General features: G+C 35.1%; 1 protein-coding gene across 1 annotated transcript in view; it reads left to right on the forward strand.

Annotated features, from left to right (window-relative positions):
• Nucleotides 1-12,407, forward strand: part of CNTNAP2 (contactin associated protein 2) — a gene marked incomplete at both ends in the record, with an annotated part of 2,035,904 nt that overhangs the window by 1,244,679 nt on the left and 778,818 nt on the right. Inside the window, one exon of the mRNA XM_082846865.1 lies at nucleotides 7,730-7,836. Within this exon, the coding sequence (XP_082702991.1) occupies nucleotides 7,730-7,836 (107 nt within the window). The remainder of the gene's footprint in view (nucleotides 1-7,729; nucleotides 7,837-12,407) is intronic.

The raw sequence follows: 12,407 nt of genomic DNA on the forward strand, positions 1-12,407 counted from the left end.
ATGACTCCATTGAGAAAACTGGTTCTTTACTTTCTGTCCCCTGGAGACCAGGATAGTCTCTCTTCCAAAAGCACACAGCCACGTGAAAGAGAGAAGATACCTGAAAATATCAGGGTTATGATAGGAAGGAAGAAAGGGGGAAAGGCCGTTGGTCAGACATCTAAAACTTTCTGCTATAATCCTCACTCCTGAATGCACACTTTCTTCTCTAGCGAAATTTGACAATCTATTATTTCATGATCACATTGTACACTAACTCATACTGGTACAGGCCCCTGCTCTCTCCCCATGTGGAAAGGTGCTCCTCCACCTTCCAGGCTAAGCTAAGTCTATATTTCTTTTCAAAGATGAACTTTTCCATAAAACCTCAGTATACTCATACAATAGTGGTATATTACGTTAATCCTGTACCAATGTTTTTAATATTAAGCATAGAGAGACCTAACTTGCTAATTGCATTTTAAAAAATGAATACAATTTCTTAAGGACAAAACATGCTTTATTCTTTGTTTTTCCATAGTTGGTTTTACAGTAACTGGAGCAGGTTCTGATTATAAAGAGCTTACTGTTATTTATTTAGAGTAAATACAGTTGTACCTGGAAACAGGTAAAAGAACTAATGATCTTGCACCTCTCTATCCTCCTATGAGCCTATGATCTCTTAAAAGATGTTATATTCATAAAATTTGGGGGAATATGTTGTAAAATTATAACAAAATAAATTCACATTTATTATAATAGAAATTATTTTTAAGATGTTTATATTGTAAGGCTAAAATTAATGACTTATATGGTTAGTGTAAAAATGTACAATTGTTAGATAGATATGGACCAAAGATACTTGATGATTTTTAATGGAAATTTTGGGCATAATATAGGAGGTATTGTAAAAATACCTGCATTTAAATATTTCCATAAATAAATGCTTGTTGAAGGAGCACCATCAATATAACATTAGTTTTTCTTTTTTAAAATTTAATTTAATTTTTTTAATACAGCAGGTTCTTATTAGTTATCTATTTTATACACATCACTGTATACATGTCCATCTCAATCTCCCAATTCATCCCACCACCACCACCACCCCCGCCCCCCCCCGCTGCCGCTTTCCCCCCTTGGTGTCCATACGTTTGTTCTCTACATCTGTGTCTCAATTTCTGCCCTGCAAACTGGTTCATCTGTACCATTTTTCTAGATTCCATATATATGCATTAACATGCGATATTTGTTTTTCTCTTTCTGAGTTACTTCACTCTGTATGACAGTCTCTAGGTCCATCCATGTCTCTACAAATGACCCAATTTCGTTCCTTTTTGTGGCTGAGTAATATTCCACTGTATATATGTACCACATCTTCTTTATCCATTCGTCTGTCGATGGACATTTAGGTTGCTTCTATGACCTGGCTGTTGTAAATAGTGCTGCAATGAACATTGGGATGCATGACTCTTTTTGAATTATGGTTTTCTCAGGGCATATGCCCAATAGTGGGATTGCTGGGTCATATGGCAATTCTACTTTTAGTTTTTTAAGGAACGTCCATACTGTTCTCCATAGTGGCTGTATCAATTTACATTCCCACCAGTAGTGCAAGAGGGTTCCCTTTTCTCCACACCTTCTCCAGCATTTTTTGTTTGCAGATTTTCTGATGATGCCTATTCTAACCGGAGTGAGGTGATACCTAAACATTAGTTTAAATTAGTTTTTCTGATTATACAACTATGAAACTAACTTATGTAGTAATGAAATACTAAATTAGTTGCTAAATTATGATAACTTCTCTATATAATTTCAGTTTGAACAGAAGAAATATAAGGCAGTAAAATATACTCCATGGAGAGTATGCCTTCAAATAAAATTAAAATCTAATTAGGGTGAGAATAAAAGTACTAAAATATTGTTGAGATTGATATTGAAGGTAATGCAGAAGAAAACTCTGCCTTGATAGTGGAAATAACTCTGAGAGCCAGGAGTATGAAAAATAGCATTTAAGAAACCAAACTTTCGAATTGAATTTCTTGTCTTGAGAAGCAAAAATAAAACTGGGAGCCGAGATGAAGGAGAAAAATCATAAATTCAGGAGCTCGTTTATGCTGAGATGGTAATTTATAAATGCCAATCGTTCACAAAATATCCTACAAGTAACCTGCAGTTTTCCTTTCTAAAGTTTAGAACAAGGCGAATGTAATGTCTAAGTATAAAATTTGTACTAATTTAAAAGCAAATTAAGTATCCTAGTATTGGCCTCTGTATAAGAACTAAGAAGGTGGGAAACCTCAGCTGACTCAGATTGAGAACAGGGAACTTCATTTTAAGGTGAAATGAAACTGCCTTTATAGTCCGTGATCACTTTCTATGAATTACATGAGGTCAACAGTCAGATTCTGAAATGATTAAACCTACTAAATGAGGTTTAAAAAAGATTACTAAAATATTATTATGTTGTCACTCTGAATGCATCATATTAAAAATTGGTAGGAGAGCCTATGAAAAAAGTACAGTCTCAGGAGAAATGGCAGCATAGATCACATTTTCCCTTTCCACGTGCTGTCTCCCCTCTGTGCCCTCCGTTCTTGGGCTGTTTCTTCTCTTGGTGTGCTCATTTTTTGAGATCCTACCACAGTGAACTGGAAATCCCTAGAGACTTGTAATTAAAACCACGGTTCTCTGACCAGCTGCATAAGTATCACCACGGAGCATCTCAGACTTCATCCCAGACCTAAGGAATCAGAATCTTCATTTTAATAAGATTTTCAAGTGATTCCCCTGCACAGAAAATTTTGAGAAACACTACTTTTGCATACCAGTATCTTGGGATCTTAGTAACAGCTAGCTTTTCTGATAAACACTCTCTGGTTAATTGTGATTTGATTTTGTGGAGCCTGTTTCTGAAGCCCTTGTGCTGGCACTGTGGATTTTACATTGGGTTCTCCAGAACCAAATGTAGTTGTAGGGTAACACAAAGATTTGATTTGAATTTTATTTAAAACTATCTATTTTATGAGCCTAAATAGAAGACCTAACTAGACATTTCTCCAAAGAATACATACAGATGGCCAACAGGCACATGAAAAGATGCTCGATATCACTAATTATTATAGAAATGCAAATCAAAACTACAATGAGGTACCACCTCACATCGGTCAGAATGGCCATCATGAAAAAGTCTACAAGTAACAAATGCTGGAGAGGGTGTGGAGAAAAGGGAAGCCTCCTACACTGTTGGCTGGAATGTAAATTGGTGCAGCCACTATGGAGAACAGTATGGAGATTTCTCAGAAAACTAAAAACAGGGTTACCATATGATCCTGCAGTCTCACTTCTGGGTATATATCTGGATAAAACTATAATTCAAAAAGATTCATGCACCCTTATGCTCATAGCAGCACTATTTACAATAGCCAAGACATGGGAGCAACCTAAGTGTCCACTGACAGATGACTGGGTAAGAAAATGTGGTATATATATATATATGCATGTATGTGGGTATATATATATATATCCACATACATGCATATATACACATATATACATACACAATGGAATACTACTCAGTCATAAAAAAGAGTGAAATAATGCCATTTGCAGCAACATGGATGGACCTAGAGATTATCATACTAAGAGAAAGACAAATACCATATGATATCACTTACATGTGGAATCTAAAATACGACACAAATCAACATGTCTAAGAAACAAAAACAGACTCACAGACATAGAGAACAGACTTGTGGTTGCCAAGGGGGAGGCAGGGTAGGGGAGGGATGGATTGGGAGTTTGGGGTTAGCAGATGCAAACTATTATATATAGAATGGATAAACAACAAGGTCCTACTGTATACCACAAGGAACTATATTCAATATCCTGTGATAAACCATAAAGAAAAAGAATGTAAATAAGAATGTATATATAGTATATGTATAACTGAATCACATTGCTGTACAGCAGAAATTAACACAACCTTGTAAATCAACTATACTTCAAAAAAATAAATTTAAAAAATAAATAAAACTATTTTAATTTTTAAATACTGTAGAGAAAAGGAAATACAGCACCTTCAAAGTGCTTTGAAGACTACCAGTGCATTCAGTTATGCTGTCAGATTAACATTTTTTAGATTTGAAATAAAATTTCTTCCACTATCCCCGTTTAAGTAATTAGTATCCATAGCCTAAAAAGTGTGCTGCTACAAACAAATGTGGTACAATTCTCAGTTTCTTATAATTGTGAATACCAGTTTTCTCAATGCTTTGCAATTAAAATCAAGTATAGAGATAAAAGAGATACTCTGGGTAAAATAAAACTGCACCTGTCATCCATAACCCTGGATAGAGTTGTTGCATCCATCCAAACAGCCACTCTGTTCATACAGATTTTATATTAAGTAATTGTTATATATTTGAATTTCCAAATACAGCTTTTCGGTTCTAAAGCATTTTGGAAAGCATTGCCACAACGGAAAGCATGATTCCAGCTGAAAGAGTCTCTAATAACAGGGCTACCTCCGAACAGAGTTAATTGAATGCATCACTTCTTCCGGAGCCCTTTGATCACAACAAATTGACACCTGCCAACTTCTCCCCTGTATGTTCCTGATCCTGGTCAAGTAGTTCTCAAGTCGTGGCAGCAAAGTCATTTTGATTAATTTTTTGATGTGAATCAAACTTTCAAGCTAGCACATGCTATGAAACAAATTATACATTTCCTGTGACCTACTAAAATAATTAGTTCACTAGAACAAGAGTCTGGATTTAAGACTAAAATCGTACATAGAAATAATCTATATTTCTATGTAATATAGATTACATATAGAAACATATATAGAAACATATTTTCTCTGAAATTACTTCAGTTCCTTGGTGTAACTTTCTAGTGTTGTGTTCATCCATTCCTTCAGTCTGTCAATAGGCATTTACTGAGTGGGCTGTATGCCTTGTCATGCTAAGAATCAAAAGATCAGAATCCCTCACTGTGGAGTCTCAGTTTAGAAGAGACAGATGCTCAAACAAATAATTACTGAACAATGTGATGATGGTATATTGGACAAATACAAATGGTTCCATAGGAGTACAAGAGAAGAAATAAATAATTAGGAAGGGGAAAGCTAGGTTAATTCAGATTTTATTTTGCTTGGTAACTGGTTCTAACATTTTTTTTTAATATAGTGATAAAATATTATGGTTTGAAATTATATTTGAATCAATTTGATTTAGAAATAAAACATTTCTCACCATTAGGAATTAAAATGCCAGTAATCAACATAGGGATAATGTCAATTTAAAAAGATAAATATTAAGAAACAAACATTTAAAATAAAATATTTAACATTTTATTTAAATAAAAGATCACTTTTAAAGAAATACTTAATACTGAATTTTATAAATGTTCAGTTAACCTCACTTGACTGTTAAATGCTTATGTGTGTGTAAGTACACACCAATATTCTTTATCATTTTGACATGGATTTTCTCATTTGTGCATTATTTAGAGCACATTTAGATTCCACCCTGGTTTCCCCTCGAGACTCTGTACTACTTCCCCTGAATTAATTGATATAATGAGCTGATGTAAATTACTTTCACTATTAGGCTGAGTTACTGTTAACCCACAACAACTTAGAAGGTAAATATACCACACAAAGGCATACAAGTACTGAAATCCCAAATTAAGTAGCAAAGATGTTTTTTAGCTTTATGTAATTTTGGAGTGTCTGTATCATTGCTTCCCCACATAGTCTGGAGAATCAGGACTCTTGGATATAAATGCCTTCTGATAAGGCCTATGCCTGGGTACCTGTAGAGGGAAATGGCTCTGGCAATAGACCTGAACAACCCTGGGATACCCACCCACTGACCATGGTTCTAACTCTTCCTTCTTGCTTTCTTGCTTGCTCTGCTGGGAACAGTTTTCAATATTTTAATTATAAAAATGGAACTTCTTTTTTTAAGGCCCAAGCGAAATGCTTGATTAAGCTTGATTAAGCCCTTTGTTTATAGTCTACCCATAACTACTCTGGTCTCCGCATTTCTGTACGTTTCATATTACTCTGATGGCGGATCAGATTCTGCCTAGTATTGTATCTCGCATGAATCTTATCCCCCACTCCCACCTCCACATAGGTTATAGAGTCTTTGGAGAAGAAACATCTTTGTAGCCTGGATAACACCAAGTCCAAATTCATATGGAATAGAACTGCCTATTAAATGTAGAGTGAATTTTCCATCCCACCTCCTGAAAATCCAGTATCATGCTCTCTTATGTTGTATTTTCCCCCCTTATAATGTTCTTCCTCTCATTTTCTTCTCTTAAAATCCTGTCCTCCTAGGCTTAAGCTCTTGAAAGGCAGTGAATAGACTCTTGTTCATCTTCTATTTCCCACAGTGCTCAGTAATTGTTTGTTGCATGACTAGAGGTTTGCAAAGAGTTGTAGAGGAACAGCATTCCTATATAAGAAACAGAGTTCCATGCCAAACTGGTCTGTGCCCTGCTATGGTAGTTTTAGGCATGGCTGATGGTAAGTCAGGAACAGGGGATGGAGAATATTATCTCTGAGGCCAGTCCTATTCTATTTTGCAGCAAGATGCTACCAGGGCTTTACGGTTATTGGTGTTCAAAGTGTGGCTCTCCATCAAGCAACCTGTGACCCTCTATTGTGGGTTCTGCCTTTTTAATCTGGGTGGACTCTTCTACTTTAGAGAGTTTCCTATTCAAAGCTAGAAATATTTTGTGAATGCTAATACATAAGAAGAAAATAATTTGTGCTGTTGAAACAGGAGTTTTCCAGAACAAATTCCAGCTTCACTATTGCTAGGATACAGGCAGACTATAAAACAGTGCCCTGCAAGCAGTGGTTCAGATATCCATAGCTCCTGTTTATTGGCCCTCTATTTCTTGCCTATTAATTATCTACTTTATGAACATTACCTCCTAATCTCAAAACTGTTGCGTTGTCCAGAAAGTTCATTTCCATAAGATGTTAAGGAAAAAACATGAACTTTTTGGCCAACCCAATACTTATCAGATAGGTATAATTACTCCATTTTACAAAATGAGAAAATTGAGGATCAGAAAGGTTAAATTACATCATCATAACTGGCTATTAAGTAAATAAAAAGACAAAGATGTGAACACAAAACCTGCATTTTTCCCCCATATTATACTTGCTGCCTCCTTATAAAGGTGGCTTTCATTAGCCGGCGGGGCATGGGAGGAGGGGTAAGGAAGACTTAGAAATCTTTTCTTATGAGGCTAGTATATTCTCATTGCTGTGGCATTATTTCAGAAACTCATATTGCTATATAAAAAAAAAAAAAACTCAGCCTTAACCCCTTTCTGACTTGGTACTATTGGCCTTGATAAAGGATAGTACAGGAAACAAGATGGCTAATGTTTTGTCTCTCACCAGGAGGAAATTTAGCTAGTGTCTTTGTTTTTTTTGAAAAAGGAAAATAAAGTGAATCTGTGATGTGCAAATGAATCTCTCAACTGCTTGTTAATTTCTACTGTTTACTCAAAAATGGGAAACACCAAGCCTGTGATACATCATCTTTTGCGCACTCGGCACCTTCCATCATGAATCATATTAATCTGTTTAAACTAACAAGGATTAATTGCCTTGGTAAGGCAACCTGGCATTGGAATGATACATTGCCCAGACAGCTTGGAATTTAGCCACTCATAAATCTCATTTGTTTGTTGGTTTATTTCTGTTTGTCTCTTTCTCTGACAGATGTGTGCCCAATCACTGTGAGCATGGTGGGAAGTGCTCGCAAACGTGGGACAGCTTCATATGCACTTGCGATGAGACGGGATACAGTGGGGCCACCTGCCACAACTGTGAGTGCCAATTTATCTCACTTTAAACTTGTAATTGCATGAGAATCCTAGGTCTTCAGCTATGCTTTAAAGCTTAGCAACCTGAATAATCCACATAGTAAATCACTTGATTCTGAAGAACCCAGATTTCACTGTTGCTTTTCTAGAATAGTATTCTAGTTGTCAAAATATATTCTCTCAAGCCTAATGACTCAAAAAGAAGGACCAACGTTTCCGAAGCTCCAACATGTAGTTGAGATTGGAATGCTGCTCTTGGATGTGCCTTTATGTGTCTAAGCCACATCTGTCTGGATAGATTGTTTGGAAAATTGTGTTAGTATGATGTCTCTGACTGGATACTCATTTATCAATTCATCAGAGAGGCAGACAGAGTGTAATTTGAACATTTAGTTTGTGGATGATAGTTGTCTCAGTGCTCTTTTAGAACTATTTGGCCACATTATTTAGATCAGAAAAATGAGGTGGAAAATGTAAGAAAGTCCATTGAAGTTGTATATGTAAAATAAAAATGCAAGAAGGCAGTTTTTTTTAAATATTAAAAAATAAAAAGTAGCATGCAAAAATGTTTTTTAGAACACAGATGAGCCTTGTTTTACATAATAGCTTTTCCCTGAAAAGTTAAATAAAAATTATACTTTTATAATTCAAAGATTATTAAAAATGAATATTAACTTTATAATTGTAATGTTAATTTTCCGATAACGCATAGCACTTTTGAAGACAGATTTGCCATAAAATATATAGTTGAAAGAAGAAGGTCATCTGTTATGTAGCATGAATGTGTGTGTGTGTGTGTGTGTGTGTGTGTGTGTGTGTGTGTGTGTGTGTAAGAAGGAAGGAGGAAAGAGATTCAGTCTTCTTCAGTCTTCTCTCCGTATGAAAATCTAGTATCTAAATCCTCTAAGTATACAGAGTGCTTTCTCTTCATTTCACTTTTAGAAAATAATAACAAGCAAAATATTATTAGAGTTCTGGGGACAGTAAAAATGTAATACTGTTCTCTGAGACTTTTCATATCATTATTTGTAGTAATGTACAATAAGACATTGGGTTCAGCATATATTGTAAGACCTCAACTAAGAAAAAAATTTGTAATTTATTTTATTGCTTATTAATTTGTTTAGGAGGATATTTTAAAACACCAAGAGACAAAAAGAACTAGAAAATTAACGTTAATAGGGTGATATAAAAGAGTTAAAACAGACACTTAGTAGATTCTTCTCTACAGTATTTATATATAGATATGTAAAAAAAATTTTAATGAATAAAGAACCAAAGTGATTGATATTGAAATTAATTAGAATTAAGGAGTTATGACTAAAATTGTACCCTTCCAATCACATCAAAATATTAACTTTCATCATATGACATTCATTGTATAATACATAATGCTTGAACTAAGTAACTTAGATGAAACAAAGTGCCTTCACTCCACCAGTAGAATTTATATAATATGTTATAAATACCACCTTTAACTATCACAATCTTGTTTCTGAGAATGGAAATTCTAACTAAAGGAAAGAACAAGAAATTGGTGGTGGTTTCAAGTGTTTCCTATCTCAGCGACCACTTTTATATTTAATGTAAAAGCAAATAATTTTTTTAGTAATTGCTTCTTTCATTGAATACACAGCAAAGAAAAAAGACATTTAAACATATTAAATTAAAAACAATTTAAAATATATGCCAGTAGTTGAATAGTTAAGTGTTTGTTTTTTTTTTAAAGCGTTAACAACTCCAAGTATTAGAAAAGTCCTAAGTGTGGTTAGATTTGGCTCTTGTGGGAAGTTATAAATGTAAAAGAGGGAAATTATCTCTTGCCTGCTGCTTATTCTACTCTTCCTTCATTTAATTTTTGTGTGTATGAATATAGAATCATTCATTTTAACAATGAAAGCCTGATCGCTCATTGTCTTCCCCAAATAAGGCCAAAATGTTGAAATTCATGTGTGTGCATAAATGGAGGTTAGAAGACCATAGTGCAGAGTTCAAGAAAGGATTGATTGGACACAATGTTGTTGTGAAAGATATATCTTGTGGGTTGTAGAAGGCACATGCTTCCAAATAAGCTAAAAGACTTGATATATCTCTTAGTTACTCCCATGAATTAGTTAAAAATTGGGAGGGTCTGGCCCAGCACATAATACTGTGAAAATTATATAATATATGCTATTCAGTTTGATACAGAATGAACAATTTGGCATTTTTACGTAGTCAGTGACTGCATGGGCTTCTGATGCTGCCTGTGAGGTCACTATGCTGGGTGCCTTTGCAGGAAGTCATTCTCTTCTCTTGGACTTCCTTAGTTCCTCTGCCGACTAAATGCCTCCTGAGCTCTCTTACAGTTCTGAAATCCGAGGAGCTGAGACTTCCAGTTGCTTATTCTGTGTTCTGTGGTTTTGACCTTTGTTAGCATTATTAAATTTTTACCTCATTATTTTCAGTGAAAGACCAAGTGTCCCTTTTGTAAAGGAACTATGGTAATTTTAAAATAGTACTAGTTTAAAAAGGTAAAGAACAGCTAACTAAAGTCTGAAGTTTAGTAAAACTAAATATTTAGGAGAGCTTCAAACATTACAATTAGGCTGCTAGCTGTTTAACACATTTTCTTCCCTGGTCCAGGCTTGGCTGGGATGCGAAAGCTATTCCTTGCGTGATTGTCCAGGTTGGGTTGTAGTCCAAGATGGAGGCTCGAAGCCCTTCTTTGACAGGTCACACTGCCTGAGTTTGAACTTGGATCGACTTACTTGTAATTGTGGGCACTAAAACCGTTTGAGCTTCATTTTTCTCCTTTGTGAAATGAGATTAATAACAGCACCACCTCGTAAAGCCATTGTGAGATTAAATGAGATGATTTGTGGAGAACACTGAGAAGGGCTTTTAGCATATGTTAGTACTCAGTAAATTATTGCCACTTCATCCCATTCAGAACAATCATCCCTTTGCTCTGAATTTCTATACAAATAGTTGTCCATATCACACAATTTGTCACTTAATTTCATGCTGCCATTTATTGTTTGCTGTCGTTTCCATGGCAGATTTGAGCTTGAAGTGAACGACTGGTTTCCATAGGGTTTTGTTTTTCCAGAAGAATTGAAGAACATTAAAAGTGATCTGGGTATGTCCTAGACCTGTCTGTCTGTTTCTTTGTTGCTTATACCTGGAGGAATTAATTTTCAAGTGAATTCTCTACAGGGCTCAGAGGATTGTCATTTACAAACCACCCCCATGAGGAGACAGGGTGTCATCCTTTGGGTGAGGAAATCCTACAAGAAAAGCCACAGATTGCAGGAAAGGGAGAGACAGTTTTTCGTGTTCAAAAACTAAGGAGGCTAGTTTGTGAAAAAATGCAAATACCTTACATTCTTGGAGTTGCATACCTTTAAAATTTCCTTATGCAGGTATTCCATTCTCAATCAGTTTCTAAGAACTGACTATTAGCATATCAAAACATAAAATCATGACACAGAGACACAGAGGGTGGAATGATCATGTTAAATAGTTTATTTGCTTTGTTACGTTGACTTATCCCTACTTCATTCTCCCCAAAGTGTAAGAATTTGTCTTTATTTTGAGCAAAACTTCATGTTTATAGCTATAGTATTTTTCTCTTAGTGGTGATAGATAGACCCTTTTCAGTAGATCTCCAAGCTCACATTCCAATACCTCAAATGCTTTTTAGGATCTAATTATCATCTCATTTTTTTTCACGTGTGTTCTTTACACTTCATAATTATGGCTCTGGTTTACATAAATTAATTCAAAAACCTATCCCTTATCCCAGGGCTTAGCAGATATTTTTTCTCATGCTGCTGGGGTCTGTCTGACCTCAGTCATTCTTACATATACTATTAGTCCCCTATATGGAACTGCCCTAAAAATCCCCAGGGTATCCTCAATAATATGAACCCTTTCACTATTTTCACAAGTACCAGAGGATATTTGACAAATATAAGCAATGGTTTGGGGTGGAACTCTATAAGAATTACTAGATGACAGACCTTCATTCGGAGAGAAAATAGTTTTCCAGATATCTTTTTATTAAAGGAGGGACTTTCACCTTGCCCAGATATACAGACATGACTGTTTCCAGAGGAAGTAGGAGGAGGTAAGTTAGATGACCTATGAAGATCTCTTCCAATTTTAAAATTATGTGATTTCTGAATTCTGAAATACTAAGAAGAAACAGGGATTGATGTTGCCACAGAAATGCAAAAGTAAATTTTTCACCAGCCAGTTTTAGAAGAAAAATTGAAATTTAAAAGGAAACTATTCTACATTCTGTAGTCTGGAGCTATGACTCTAGGTCTATAAATTTGTAAACCATAAATTATACTGCACCTTATTACTGCACACATGAAAAGTGAAGTGGATTTCAATAGCTCACACCATGTTATTTATAATCCATTATACCCATAAGTAACTTAATTCAAAGCATAATTTTTTAAAAAGAAATTATTCCTACCTGCTGAAAGTCACACTAACCTAGGGCATAAAAACATAGATTTATTGGCACAAGGAAATATGGTCCCCTGCATCCATTTGGAACTACCACAAACTTAGACACCAAT

This window comes from Leucopleurus acutus (assembly GCF_964270905.1).
Source record: "Leucopleurus acutus genome assembly, chromosome: 9".
NCBI classification, from domain to species: Eukaryota; Metazoa; Chordata; class Mammalia; order Artiodactyla; family Delphinidae; genus Leucopleurus; species Leucopleurus acutus.